Source organism: Cynocephalus volans, chromosome 11 (genome assembly GCF_027409185.1).
Source record: "Cynocephalus volans isolate mCynVol1 chromosome 11, mCynVol1.pri, whole genome shotgun sequence".
In the NCBI taxonomy this organism is placed as follows: domain Eukaryota; kingdom Metazoa; phylum Chordata; class Mammalia; order Dermoptera; family Cynocephalidae; genus Cynocephalus; species Cynocephalus volans.
Window position 1 is genome coordinate 58,892,636 of NC_084470.1, and position 15,046 is coordinate 58,907,681.

At 49.1% G+C, this 15,046-nt stretch overlaps 1 protein-coding gene across 5 annotated transcripts in view; it reads right to left on the bottom strand.

Annotated features, from left to right (window-relative positions):
- Positions 1–3,152: 3,152 nt before the first annotated feature.
- The window catches only part of PFKFB4 (6-phosphofructo-2-kinase/fructose-2,6-biphosphatase 4), a 39,230-nt gene continuing 27,336 nt past the window's right edge, over positions 3,153–15,046 (bottom strand). For 4 of the 5 annotated variants that reach the window (XM_063113617.1, XM_063113616.1, XM_063113615.1 and 1 more), the window contains exons 10-14: positions 11,191–11,295; positions 9,252–9,381; positions 9,087–9,149; positions 7,221–7,285; positions 3,153–5,182 (exon numbers count right to left, since the gene is read on the bottom strand). In XM_063113617.1, the coding sequence (XP_062969687.1) occupies positions 5,123–5,182; positions 7,221–7,285; positions 9,087–9,149; positions 9,252–9,381; positions 11,191–11,295 (423 nt within the window). In that variant the 3' untranslated portion in view covers positions 3,153–5,122. The remainder of the gene's footprint in view (positions 5,183–7,220; positions 7,286–9,086; positions 9,150–9,251; positions 9,382–11,190; positions 11,296–15,046) is intronic. The other variant, XR_010024855.1, reaches the window with a different exon arrangement.

The following is a 15,046-nucleotide window of genomic DNA, read 5'->3' on the forward strand; positions in this document are numbered from 1 at the left end:
AGGAATCAGATTGCCACCAACCCCCAGCCTCTCCTGCACCTCCTCCCCTGCTTGCTAAAGCAAGGTGAAAAGACATCATGAGGAAGTTACTTTGCAAGAGGAAGCCAACTCTTCTTATGGCCCCTCCTCCCCAATCCTTCTTATCTCCAGTGCCTTAAACTTGAGGTAGATTCCAACATGTCTGGAAACCCTACTACAAAGTCAAACCCAGAGAGGAAGGCTTATATATCAAAATAATTGCAAGATTTTGTTATTATATGTCGGCCAAAAGATGGAGAATATGTGTGGCAACAGATTGAAGTCCTAGACCAAGAAGATAAGACCATAAGTTTAGTTTGGGCTGAATTTATCAACATGGGTGCACTTACTAGAGATTTTGGATCCCATGTGCTGGCATGGGGGGTGTTTTACATGTCTACTTGGTTGGCTGAATGAAAGCTGGGTCTCATTAAAAAATCTCCCTGGTATAATCTAGAGGAAAGAATCCGAAGCCTAAGAAGATTTATTTACTCATCCATTCAAAATTAATGTTGGCTGGCCAGCCACTTTTAAAAAAAGTTGACAGAATTTATTATGGACAACTTACCTTTTCCCTGAGTCCCTGGAGAAGGCCCAGATTACTCTCCTCACCGAAGTCTTGGGGAAATTCATTGCTGAATAGTTTTAGTCTGCTAGAGCTACAATAACAAAGTACCACAAACTGAGTGGCTGAAACTACAGATATGTACTGTCTCACAGCTCCAGAGGCAAGAAATCTGACATCAAAGTGTTGGCAGGTCCATGTTCCTTTCGAAGACACTAGAGAATACTGTATTAGCACTGTCCATCCCACTCCAGCCTAATCTAATCCTAATTTATTACATCTGCAATGATCTTATTTCCAAACAAGGTCACATTGTGAGGTACTAGGGGTTAGGATTTCATCATATGAATTTGGGGGGAACACATTTCGACCAATAACAAGCACCGTAGTCACTGTTTTCCATGGGTCTGGGATTCAGATGGGAGAGACTATAGTTGAAATAGTTGAAATGGCTCCTTGATTTCTTTTTCTTTTTTTCTTTTTCAGAGCAGCTGGTGATACAGTGGCTCCTTGACTTCAATGCAGATACCAGGACCCCGGGTGACAAGGGTTAAGTAGCAGTGTTGAGCTGCCAGAGAGAGAGATGCAGAGACCATGGCACGCAGGTTTACAGGTAATCTGAATGGTCAGACCTGCAGGGATCTTCGGCCTGATCACCAGGCCCCTTGGACCAAAATAGATGGGAAGGCCAGTAGAGTCCTACTTCCATAACAAAAGAACTTGAGGCCCAGCTATCAGAGACCCAGCTGCAACAGAGAGGACCTCTCACCAACTTTCCAGATAAAATCAATTCACAAACCCAGGGGCCCCCGAAGGAAGTGGGATGGGCACCCATTTACGAGGGCCCTGTGAAAACAGCACAAGATCATACTGGCATACCCCTCACGACCTCCCCCAGAGTCCTGTAGCCACTAACAGGTGTGGCAGACACTATTTCTGGTCTACCACAAAGCCATTTTTCACTTTTAATAAAGTAGTTTTGTTTAAACATGTCCAGCCCCAGGAGATGAAAAATGATTGGTCTAAACCGATCATGGCAACACTGCCCTTTGCAGGTGATAATTATTTTAAATATATACTTAAATGAGGGGCCTTTAAAAAGTTCCTGGAAAGATTTGTATTATCCTCTGAATTCGTTTTTTGCAGCTGGCCAGTACGAGGATCTGAACCCGTCACCTGGCTGTTAAAACTCTGCCCTCTAACCAACTGAGCTAACCAGCCAGCCATATCGTTTAAATTCTAATTTTCCAGGAACTTTTTGAAATAAATAAATAAATATATATTTTATTTGCTAAAGCCTATGTCTTTGCAACAATATTCCGTTCTATCCAAATATCCTCTGACCCTGATGGCTATTGTTTCCCAGTAACCCCAAATGCTACAAAATTCCTCAATGTGACAATGATATAATTGCCCTTTCTAGGCTGTAGTAGAACAATGGACCTGAAGAAAAATTCTTTTTTTTTTGGCCAGTAACAGGGATCAAACCCTGGACCTCGGTGTCATCAGCACCATGCTCTACCCAACTGAGCTAACTGGCCAGCCGTTGAAGAAAAATTCTGATAGTGTTATATTTCATTCCTTCTGTTGTTGCTTTACTACTAAAAATCTTCAAAACGTTTCCAAAAAGTGCTGAGAAGCCTGAAAGGAAGCCAGGTGTTCACCCGAGGAACTCAGTGCCTAGAGACAGGATTGTGCTGTCCCTGAAGCTTACCCACAAGGCAAAGACAGTCGTAGCTGATAGCCACCTGAATCCTGCATAGCTGCCTCACCCTCTGACCCCTGGGATGACACAGCTAGGTAGGGCAGAGCCATAGCTGTTGGCCACCCCAAACCACCCAGAAGCAGCCCAGCCACAGCCATCCTCTACCCTGACACACTGGGAGAGGCACGGATGGGCTCCCAGCCATGTCCAGCCCCAACCTGTCCACAGATGCAACCTACCTTCCCAACAGCCAGCCCCAAGGCAGGAAGTGTGGATAGTCCAATGAAATTCTGAGGCATGGGAAAGGGAAAACCCTGCCCTTTGTCACCATTTTCCCTACCCCAGAGGTAGGTGACAAAGAAAACACTAGAGAACTAGCCAACATGTCCCCTTGCATAGTCTCATGTAGCACCTCTCCATCCCCGACCCCACCCCTGGCCCCCATCCCCAGGGATGCCAATATTTGAGACCCACACTTCCAGGGACCTCAGAATCCTCCCCTTAACAGTGCTCCACTCCAAATGTGCCCCCTTCCAACATCTGCCTCTTATTGAGGGACAAGGGCCCAGCACCCTAGTTCAGACCAGAGAAAACTCAGGCCCTGGCCCTGCCCGTGTGTGCCAGGCCAGGGCTCACTCCAGGGCAACATAATTCCTCTCCAGTGAGGGAAAGCATGGGGGTGAGAGCTGAACCAAGGATCCCAACAAGAAAGGATCACATAGGGCATCTATAGAGCTGGCCAGAAGAATATAAATGGAGGACTGGCTACAAAATACAATCTTAAACTATTATTTATTTTAAAAGTATTTATTGCAAAGAATGCTGGACACAGTGTGATGTGTGGCTGTGAGCCAACACCATCCATTCCAGGGAGGCAGGAGAACGTCTGCAACACAGGCACATTGACTGTCATGGCTAAAGCCTGGCAGCCAACCAGGCACACTACCCATGCAGACACCACTCAAGGGCAGAGGCTGAGAGGGGGCTGCCCCCACCCATGCTCCGACCCCAGAATTCCCTCTGCCCTATTCCCAGTCCTTGCAATGCACCCAAGTCCAGCAGCTCCAGACTCCCCTCTGTTCAGAGAGAGAGAAGGCCTTGGTGGTCTCAGTGACATCCAAATGTACATGTCCTGCCAATGACTGAAAGAACCTGTGATAGCTAACAAGTGAGCAGGTCCAGGTGACAAAAGTCACCAAAACTCCAAGAGACACAAAAGTAAAGGGTGCAGTCACCATGTCCCAAAGGCAGTGGCCCAGTCCTCTGGCCCCAGATCTAAAGGGCTTGGAGCTCCAACAGATGAGTCCAGAAGGAGGATTCTGTCCTGGTCCCACCCTGGACACCTCTCCACCTACATTTGTCCACAGCTGCCTCAGCACACAAGGATAGCACAGACAGCCAGGGCCAAGTACATTAATTTCTCTCAGGAGCAGGTGACAACTGCAGGCTGCAAAGCCCAGCGGGCTAGAAAAGGTGGGCTGCTCTGCCAGGCACAGGCCATGAAAGGTTGCAGGTACAAGGTTCCAGGGGCCTGGCTTCACCAAGGTACACCTGTGGACAGCAGGGCACCTGACTACAAGCCCAGGTGCTTTCTGACTCAGCCCCAAAACTTGTTAGCCGGTTGGTTTGCCAGCTATCAAATGGAGCCAGAACCCACTGCTTGGCCTGCCTCTCTGGGCCCAAAAGAACTTAGGGGCATGGCAGATGCCAGACTTCAGGAGGCTGTTTTCACCAGGCCTCACATGCACATGAATCAAGAGCTGTGATGTGGATGGCGAAAATCCTCCCTTGTCCGGGGGCTGCTTCCAGGTTCTGTCCTTTCCCTTCCTCAGTCCCACAGTAGATGTCAGCAAAATCAGGACAGGTTTTACAGGACCATAACAAGTTTTTCTGAATTATTTATGGCAAACGCATGTCTCTGCCACCAGGGTATGTTCCTGTGTGGACACAGACAGTAGCAGGCGAGAAGCCGCCTCCTTCCCAGCCACCTGGTGTAGACAGCTGGGGAAGGGGAGATGGGATGGTGGCCTCGCCCTTGAGCACTTCGGTGTGTGCACTGGGAAGGTAACTCATACAACTGCCCTGTCTTTACATGGTTTCACCGTGAGAGCAGCTGGGAAGGGGCAGCGTTAGCCGCCAGCTCCCCCAAGTATTCTAGTGTATGCACAATTGGAAGGGGTGACCACAAATGCCTTCCTCCCCATGTTTTTGTGCAAACAATGTTCTGAAGCAAGCATGCTGTTTTCACAAGTGCCCACAAATGCAGGCAACACAGACACAGGGCCTGGCCAGTGGCTGCCCAGGAGGCGTCTGCCTTGGCTGCCGCTCTTCAGTTCCTGGCGCGGAAGGGTGAAAAGGGCTTTCCCTCTCACTTGAGGCAGCACAAGCACAGGGTCCCATGAAGACCTCGCTTCTGGCTCAGAAGTGGCCACAGGGAGGACAGCAGAAGCCCTGCAGGAGGTCGCCAGGTCCACCCCAGGCAGTGGAGCCACAGTGGGAACATCACAGCAAGCACTTTCTGGTTCACATTTTGGGGCTTCATGTCTCACAAAGCCCACTGACCTGGTGAGGCAGAACACCGACGAGCTGCAACAGAAGGACCCAGTGCCGGCAACCGCTGAATGATTCTCAGCAGCAGGTCAGGAACCACGCACGACCCTGTCACTGTCAACAAGGTGGTGGGTGTGTTGGGCAGGGGTTCTGGGTGCCACCAGCCACACATGGCTTCAAGAGCGTTCCTGCATGGTGACTGTCACCCAGACCGGGCGGGGCTTGGAATAACCTTGTCTGCGGAGATCAACGCCTGCCCAGGGGTTGCAGTGGATGAGACACAGTCACTGGTGAGCTGGGACTGTCACAAGGGCTTCCTCCGGAGGCCTTGAGATGTCTACATTCTGCACAATAATAAAAACCCAGAACATTCACTGTTGTCTGCTTTCCTCATTGCTCTGGCCTGTCTAAGCTCACGTTCTCATCTCAGGAGTGCTAGCTGAGGACTCTAGACCCCAACCTTCCCTAAGAGTGCAGGGTCAAGAGCTTTGTGACACAGTAGGTGCTGGAACAATAGAACAAAGGTGAGGGTGGAGGCAGGTCAGGCATTACCCAAAAGGATGCTGCCCCCACCTCCTGTCTCAGGAGGAACCTGAGGTCAAGTGGAGGAACCCCTGGCTTGGGGCTTGCATCCTCATCAGTGGGGACAGGGAAGGGTTTGGCTCCTGGGGGTGCCTTCTTCCTGTCTCTTAGTGTCAGTGGATGGGTGTTAGGTGTAGCCACAGCAGCCTGCGGGCATCTGCTAGTCTGCAGTCTGGTCTATCCCCTCGGGGCTGGGGCATAAGGCCCCTGGAGCCCCTGAAGCCCTCAGCTGCAGAGCTCAGTTTCATCCTTGGCCTGCTAGCCTCAGGGTGTCTCAGGCCTCAGAAATAGAGGGAGTGAGACTTCCCTCAGCTCTGAGACTGCCCTAAGTGACAACCAATCCTGGTGGTCCATCCTCCCAGCTGTGAGCCCTTGGGACCATCACCTGCAGGAACAGGTCACCAATGACTAGGCTGCAGTCTTGTGCAACATGACATGCCCAGATCTGCAAGGAGGGAGACATGGCCCCCATAGCTCAAACCCTGGTCTCATAGGACCAGTCACTAGAATCGCAGGAGCAGGTACGATTCTCACTATAGCTTAAGGCTTGAGGGCCCCCTTTCCCACCATAGCCTGCCCCAAAGATGGATCCGAAGACTCTAGGATCCTGTCCACCTGAAAGGGAACCATCTGGGAACCTGTGGCCAGCAGAAGTTTGCCTCTCAGAAGTGCCCACCCAGAGGTGGGCAGAGTGACTATCAGCCCACAATGGTTGCCAGGCCTAGGGGTCTCTCTCGCCATCACCCTGTCAGTGCTGGGGGCCCAACACCATCCAGGTTTTCCTTAGCACAAAGGATGCCTGTTAGGACATGCCCTCCCCTGTGACCTATGGGTGCCAGACTAGGCCTGGGCCAAAGTGGGCCAAGGTGCACACAGACCCTCAAAGTAAAGGGGAAAGAAGCCTGCATGGCGACAGGTCCTGGTTGGGAGCAGCAGTTTTGGGAAGGAATAGAACACATTCACACATCTCTGCCTGTAGGGTTCAAGGGCTTGCAGGTAAGCAGGGGTCCCCAGCGGGCTGGGCCAGATGTCCTGGTCCAGACCAAGGCCTGCACCTTCAGCAGGGACCTAGGTTATAAGCATGCCCCATCATGGATGGCAACAGGCATGACTGAGGCCCCAGGAGTTTTCTCAATGCAGTAGACTCCAGGAACTGGGACTAGCATCCAGAAGAGGAGGTCCTGCCCTTGGCCTCAGTGGGAGAGGTAACCAACATTGTAGAGACCCCACATAGGCACTGAGAGTGGTTCTGGGCAATACTCCAAGGAGCTTCTACCTTAAACAAGGCACCTGGGGAAGACGGGACGGTGAACCATTCTTCCGGAGGAAGGTCTCTGACCAGTGCTGAGCCCCTCGATATCCACATGGCCCTTTCCCCAACAAAGCACAGCACTGTTTTAATTTTTTAAAGGTGCTTGCGTTAGAAAAGGTGTTCATGAGGCCTGGGCTGGGGGATGAGGGGCATGGAAGAATCCCCACCTGCCTCCTTGTAGGTCTCTAGCCTTTCTCAGCTGGGCCCCGCCCCCCCCCCACCCGTTTGGCCCCTCACGTCCTAGGGCCAACCACACCCAAGCTCAAGCACTTCCTAACCTGGTGGCCCAGTCCCAGGGATTTCCCACAGGGCAGCTGGCCTTGGGAAGGCCTAACCCAGGGTCACCCCCAGAGCAACAGCCCTCACCCTGACAACAGGAGAACAGACTCAAGTTCTCCCTGGGAGGCACCCAGCTGGGCCTGGCCCTGGAAGATGTGGTGTCTGGCCCCCAGGAATGTGCCTACCACACCAGCAGCCCCCATCGCTACCTGAGGCCTGTCCCGGTGCGTGTTCACAGCCACCACATTCAGGAAGATGGACTCCACTTTACAACCTGCCAAAAGGAAGATGTAAATCCATTCCTCCGCCTAAAGGCAGGTGGAGCCACAGAGGACAGAAACTTCTCTCAGGAGGATGCTGGGGTTTGGGGAATGAAACAGCCGTCTCAGCCTCACTCCAGTCCCTCCAACTTAGGCAGCTCTGGGGAGCCCCGTGAGGAAAGATGAGGCACCCTGTCAGACGCATGCTTATCCCTGTGTGGCTGCCCAGACAGCCACACTGAGGTCCCCACACTGCACAGAAGAGCAACAGGTCTAAGCTCAACATGAGGCCACTTATCTTACCATCTGCAGGGTCCCAAATCACCCACACCCTAGCCCTACCACACAAGTCCCAATCAACCTCATGACAGGCTGTAAAGCTAGGCGACCACCCCAGTTGTCGGGCTCTTTTACCTGCCGGTAATCCTGCACCAACTGGGCCGATTGTCAAGCTAAGGCTGGGTCTGGAACTCCCAGACCCCTCAAGCCCATTCACAGACTGGGTCACAAACCCTTCATATGCCAGGCTGGGTCCACACGCAGGTCTGTGATCTAGGTAACAGCCAAAATGTCCTTGGAGCCATAGGTTGGAAAGCATGGCTGCACGGGGCAGATGCCCGAGGCCGACACCCACCCGCCTACTTCACTAAAACTCTCTCTCTCAAGAACACAAGAATAGCAACAAAACTAAAAAGATATATTGGCACGCATGCGCACTAACTACACACACACACACACACACACACACACACACACACACACACACACACACACACAATTTGCTTTGCTGAACCACACCCAACTGGACCCGAGGCGAGGGCCCTGATCAAACTATTCTATTTTTCCAACACAGGCACCCCATGCAATAAGAGACGACAGAATTATCACACACTGTAATGACATCAGCTGCCACTGAGCTTTACAGTCATTCTCCAAAGAGCACCTGGGTTAAAGGTGAGGAGCAACGCTCAGGAAATTAGGAAATTGCCTGAGGTCTCTCCTGGCATAGCAAGAGGCAGGGGTGGGACTCAAACCTCCACGTACCCAGAATATTTTAAGGTCCAGGCCCTGGGAACCATGGGGCTTTGTAGGGGTTTTGGAAAAACCAGTAGAAAAACCCCTCTTGCAGGTAGGCAATGGGTAAGGAAGGATGTTGGGAAAACAGAATAATTTAATCAGGCCCCCTCGCCTTGGGGCAGGTTGGGGGTGGTGCAGCATTCTTTGTGGGCAGGTTGTGTGTGGGTGGAGTTAGTGCGCATGTGCCCCAATGTATCTTTTTAGTTTTGTTGCTATTCTTGTGTTCTTCAGAGTTTGTGAAGCAGGCTGGCTGGTGGTCTACTGCCTCAGGTGACCGCCGCGCCACCATGGCCATGCTTTCCAACCTGCGGCTTCCAAGGACCTTTTGCCGGTTACCTAGCTCACAGACCTGCGTGGGGTGGGGGGGGTCTGGTGACCCAGCCTGGCATGTGAAGGGTTTGTGACCCAGTCTGGACAACGGGCTTGAGGGGTCTGTGAGCTCCAGACCCATCTCTAGCTTGACAATTAGCCTAGTCAGAGCAGGATTACTGGCAGGTAAAAGAGCCCTACAACTGGCATAGTCGAGTAGCTTTACACAGGATAACTGGGGAGCCGTCCTGTGGCCACACACATTTTTTAACAATAAACTTTAAAAGCAAATTGGGAAAGGCAGTGCGGTGGGGGGAGGAGGAATGGGGTCCTAATGGGATTTTTCAAGGGATTTACAGAAAATCATGGAACCCTGTAGAGATCCAAGGTTATGGCAACCCAAGGTCAATGTGTAGGGATCTTCCTTACCATACGCCACAGGGGTCAGCTTCAGGACTGTGTGCAGTGGACATTTGAGGTAGGGCAGCTGTTCTGTGGACACAGAAGGGGAGAGTTGGCACACCAGGGATGCCTGTATGACAGTCCCTCTCTCACACACATACACATATGCCCCCTCCCGGGTCAGGCCCACACCTGCCGCCTTGTCAAGGAAATAGGCCAGGAGGCAGCGCATCACAGCCTGGTGGCAGATGACCAGCACGTTCTCTTGCCTCTCCAGTTCCATGATGACAGGCTCCAGTCGCTGGACCAGGTCCTCGTACGACTGCCAGGACAAGCAGGGAAGGTGTCCCCAAGGCTCGGCTCCAGGAGCGATGGAGACACCCTGGGTAATGGGCCACCTTCCCACTCCTGGAGCTCCTCCCTTCCTGGGAGGTTGTGGCTAGATCTCCTCTAGCCTGGCTCCTGAGGGCATGGAATGGACAGCTGCCCCTTGAGGACTGTGAAAGAGAGATGTCTGGCTTAAGCTGGCGGCAGAGGGTATGGGCAGCCTGGGAAAGGGGCCACTGCCCCCATCCCAGGGCCAGGTCCTGGTAGGATGGAGAGGGCAGGGCTAAACCTCAGGTTCCCATTCCAAGGAGCCCTGCACTGAACCCTCTGCTGTGGGGAATTCACATGCCGGCAACTGTGATGGTGACAAAGACACTGCTCCCTTCCAGATCCCAGCAGACAGTGCAAGGAAAGGGTTGTGGGGCAGGGAAGCAAAGGACCTGGGACTTCTTGGGCCAGGACAGTCAGAAACACCTGAGTTTATCTACCTGCCCTGTACCCTCCTCCACTCCACCCCCCTCCACTGTCCCTGCCAGATGTACACAGTGGGCCCTGCTGGTCCTTCGACCAACCCCTCAGCCTGGCAGGTTTAGAGATTTTCATCAGAGAACTGGGCCTAAGCCCGGGCGGAGTTTCATGCCTCTGCACACAGTGACTGGTCCTTCCAAAAAAAGGCCTCTGCCAGTTGGAGCTGAACTTGTCCCATGCTTTGATTAGGAAGCAATGACAGCACATTGGTTCGAGCTGGCCTCTAGTAGTTCTGGAGAAACCTAGACCAACTCTTTTGGTACCTGTAATTTCCCGACCAATTTTTCCCTGTATTCTCAAGTTTGAGCACCAGTTGCTTTATTTCTCTTCACTGTTATCTGGGTTGCTTCTAAATCTGAACTCTGCCTCACAGTATGATGTGGGATATAATCAATGCTCTCCAGAGCCATACTGTTCCTGAGAGCAGTACAGTACAGGGGCCCATGAGCCTGGCATCTGGGTGGGGGTGTGCCTACATGTGTACATGTGTAGATACACACATGTGTCTGTGAGGGGTATTTTTATTTGGTCACTACCTCAGGCCACCTCCTGGAAGTGGGAGAAGATGCCTAAGTCAAAGGTGACCCCATTTCTGGCCTGGGGCCTAGGCTGACCAAGAGCCTGTCTGTGAGAAGGTGATATGTGCAGGTGGCCATGGTGGCTACAACTTATCTGGGGACATTTTCCCTGGGTCTGGAACCATGGCTGGGGGTGGTGCCTGGAGCAGCAGGGAGGAGGGATCACCCTGTGACAAAGGGAAGCATTCAGAGCAAAGGCAAAGGCCAGGGCAGAGATGTGAGTGGCCTAAGACCCAAGTCTAAGGTCCAGCATGGAGTCCCTGACTCCTTGGCCACTTGAGCACCCTAGGAAGGGCTGACAACACCCTGGGATTGCCAGAGGACCCTGAGCTATCTGGAGGGGTCCTGGGAAAGCCGAGCCCCGCGGAGCCAGGACTACTCACCTTAGGCCCTGCCCTTCCCAAATCTCCATCCCTGGGAAGGGGGAAGACAAAGACAGGGGGAACAGGGACCCTACAGTCTCAGGGCTGGATGCCTGCCCTGTGTAGCACCAACCACCCACCATCCAAAGAGGGGACTGAGTTCTGGGCCACAGAGCTGGGAAGTGGTAGAGATGAAATACCCCAGGCTGGCCTATCTCTGAGGCCAGCCACTTCCACTGCCCACACGGCCTATGCAGAGCCCCAGAAACCCCTGCTACAGGCAGTGCTCTCAGGCAGGCAGCAGGTAGTGGGGACTGAGCCCGAGATCCCACCTACCTCCCCCTTGGGGTACCGGTACCGGTACTTGTCCTGGTCTCGCAGAGCAAATTCCAGTGGATAATGTTCCTGAATTTCCTCATAGGTCATTTCCTCACAGACGCCCTAGGGAGACACCACAATCATCACACCTCCCATGCCTTGTGTCAAGGGAACAGCAGGCAGAGGAGATCAGGTTTACAGGGCATTTCCTGAGCCAAGAGGATCCACCCAGCTCAGAATTTAGACCCTGTCTAGGAAGAGCAGGCCCTCTAGGAACATAGCATTAGGATAGCCCCTCTTCTGTAAAAAGCTACCAGAAAAGTCTTGTCTACCCATCCATCGTCCATCCATCCCGTTTATGCTATAAATATGAACAGAGAAGTGTGAATTATGTATTTTTTTTGTGCTCTGAAAATTCTACTTCTGAGTAGAGAGTGTCATGCAAACTATAAAGCAGGACTTTACTACTGTCATTTGGGATACACACACACACACAGAGCATATATTATCTTCTACAAATGCCATAAAACAAAAACAAAAAAACAAACAAAAAAAAAAAAAACCAAAACCCAGGAGAGAAGAATGCCGATTAAAAACACTTACATGTAATTTAAGGGCCCAGAGAGGCCCAGAGCAGGTAGGCCATCCCTTCATCAGCCATGACCACCCCTGACTGAGCCCACATTATGAACAGCATTATGGATCACTTCCCTGGTACCCTGTGAAGAGTGACAAGCTCCCCCCAATCCACTCCTCTGCTAGGAGCCCAGACCTGTCGGAAATGACCAATGTCTGTCCTTCCAAGGCTCAAGCCAAGAGTTAGCAGAGAGGACACACCCGGTAGAGGAAGAAGCAATAAAACACCCCTAATAAAAAGCTGCTGGTCTATGCTCTTGTTCTAAGTTTGTTTCTACAAAACCTTGGGGGCAAAGTTGTCTATTAAAAAGAAGAGATAAAGAAGAAAAACTATACCTGTAAATGCCTATATCAAAAAAGAAGATCCCAAATCAATCATCTCTACTGGGAAAAAAAAGAGCAAATTAAACTCAAAGCAAGCAAAAGTAAGAAAATAATGAAGATTAGTGCAGAAATTACTGAAATCTGAAATATTTACAATTTTTTTTTTTGTGGCTGGCCAGTATAGGGATCCAAAGTATTACAAGGTGGCACTCTTAGCAACTGAGCTAACCAGCCAGCCCAATTACTGAAATAGAGAACAGAAAAACAACAGAGAAAAGCAATGAAATCAAAAGTTAATTCTTTGAAAAGATCAACAAAATTTAGAAATCTATATTAGCTAGACTAATCAAGAAAAAAAGAAGGCCCAAATTATGAAAATCAAGAATGAAAGGGGACATTACTCCCAACCTTACAGAAATAAAAAGGTTTATAAGGGAACACTATGAACAACTATATATTGCCAAATTAGATAAATTAGATGAAATGGACAAATTCTTAGAAAGACACAAACTACCTGTTGTGGGTTGAATTGTGTCCCCCAAAAAGATATGTCTAAGTCCTAACCCCTGGTACCTATGAATGCCACCTTAGTGGGAAATAGGGTCTTTGTAGATATAATCAAGTTAGGATGAGCACATATTGGATTGGGGTGGGTCCTAAATCCAACGACTGGTGTCCTTCAATAAGGCCATGTGAAGACACAGACATATACACACAGGGAAGACTGTGTGACTACAGAGGTGGAGCTTGGAGTCAGCAGCTACAAGCCAAGGAATACCAAGGGTTGTTTGCAACATCCAGAAACTAGGAAGAGGTGAGGAAAGATTCTTTACTAGAGCTTTCAGAGGGAGCGTGGTCCTGCTGACACCTTGATTTTAGGCATTTAGCCTCCAGAACTGTGAGAAAATAAATTTCTGTTGTTTTAAGCCACCCATTTTGTGGTATTTTGTTACAGCAGCCCTAGGAACCAGGAAGTGAAGTGTGGCTATCTACAATTAATAACTAAAAATGCGGAAGTAGTTATAGAATTGGGTAGGGGGTAGAGGCTGGAAGAATTCTCAGGTGCACGATAACAAAAAGCCTAGATTGCCATGAAGAGACTGACTGTTGGTAGAAATACGGACATTAAAGGTGCTTCTGGTGAAGGCTCATAAGAAAGTAAAGAGGACGGTAGAGAAAGCTTCAATCCTCTTGAAGAATACATGTCACCATGAACAGAATGTTGATAGAAATATAAATGTTAAAGGTGCTTCTGTGAAGCTTCAGAAGGAAATGAGGTGCATATAACTGACACTAGAGAAAGCATGATCTTTGTTATAAAGTGACTGACCTGTGTTCTAGTGTTAGGTGGCTACAATCAAAAAGACAGATAGTAAGTGTTGGCAAGAAAATAGAGCCCTTACACACTGCTGGTGGGAATGTAACATGGTGCAGCTACTTTGCAAAACAGTCTGGCAGTTTCTCAAAAGGTTAAAAGTTGAAGGCCGGCCCGTGGCTCACTCGGTAGAGTGCGGTGCTGATAACACCAAGGCCACGGGTTCGGGTCCTATATAGGGATGGCCGGTTTGCTCAGTGGCTGAGCGTGGTGCTGACAACACCAAGCCAAGGGTTGAGATCCCCTTACCGGTCATCTTTTTTTAAAAAAAAAAAAAGGTTAAAAGTTGAGTTACCATATGACCCAGCAATTCTACTCCTGGGTATACAGGGAAGAGAAATAAAAACCTATGTCCACACAAAAACTTGTATATGAATATTCATCGCAGTATTATTCATAGTAGCCCAAAAGTGGAAACTACCCAAATACCCATCAACTGATGAATGCATAAATATAATGTGATATATCCATATAATAGAATGTTATTTGATAATATAAAGGAATAAAGCACTGATACATGTTACAGCACTGATGAACCTTGAAAACTTTATGCTAAGTGAAAGAAGCCAGACACAAAAGCCTACACATATCATATAATTCCATGTATATAAAATGTCCAGAAGAGGCAATTCTATAGAGACAAAACAGATTAGTGGCAGCCTAGGACAGGGTTGGAAAGGAGGGGTTGGGAGGAAATGGGGAGTGACTGCTGATGGGTCCAGGATTTCTTTTTGGGGTGATGAATTATTCTAAAACTGATTGTGGGATGGTTGCACAACTGTGAATATACTAGAGTCCAGTAAATTATACACTTAAAATGGGTGAACGCTATGGCATGTGAGTTATATCTTAATAAAACTGTTATTTTTTTAAAAAAAGGAAATATAAGGCAGTAAATTGTGGATTAGACTACTAAAAACATCACAATGCTTAAAGAGAAGGCTAGCCCAGGGCTATTTATCAGAAAACAGGAAAAGAAAAAAGATAAACATTATAAACATGGAAAGATAATAGATCATAAAAATTATAATACTTTCCAAACTTGAAAGATAAAGAGGGAAATCCACAAGCATCTAGAAAAATAATCAGATTAACTTCAAAGGAAAAACACTGAACAGCTGGAAGCTTCTCTGCAAAACCAAATGCTAGAACCACATTCACATACTTGGAGCAAAGACACCTCCCCATGACCTGTCTCAGGTAGCTGCTGCTTGTATGAGAAAGAAATCAGTGGCTGCAGCCACAAAATGGGTTAAATGAGCTATGAAACAGGTTCCAAAAATAGCTTACTTTTTTGAAAGTTATCATCAAATGTGAAGAGAAAAAAACAGATAAAAAACAAAACCACGATGCTGTACTCTGTCCAATCACATTAATAAAAAAACAAAGCAGAAAGAAAACAAAGAAAAATAACATACTCTCATCTTTCCCAAGAGTCAAGAATTATTTTTTGTTACTAACTTTGATAAGTGTATTTTAATTATTCCTCTCTTTATATGCATCCTGCTTAAGAGTGTCTTTGAAAGCCTTAAGGTAATT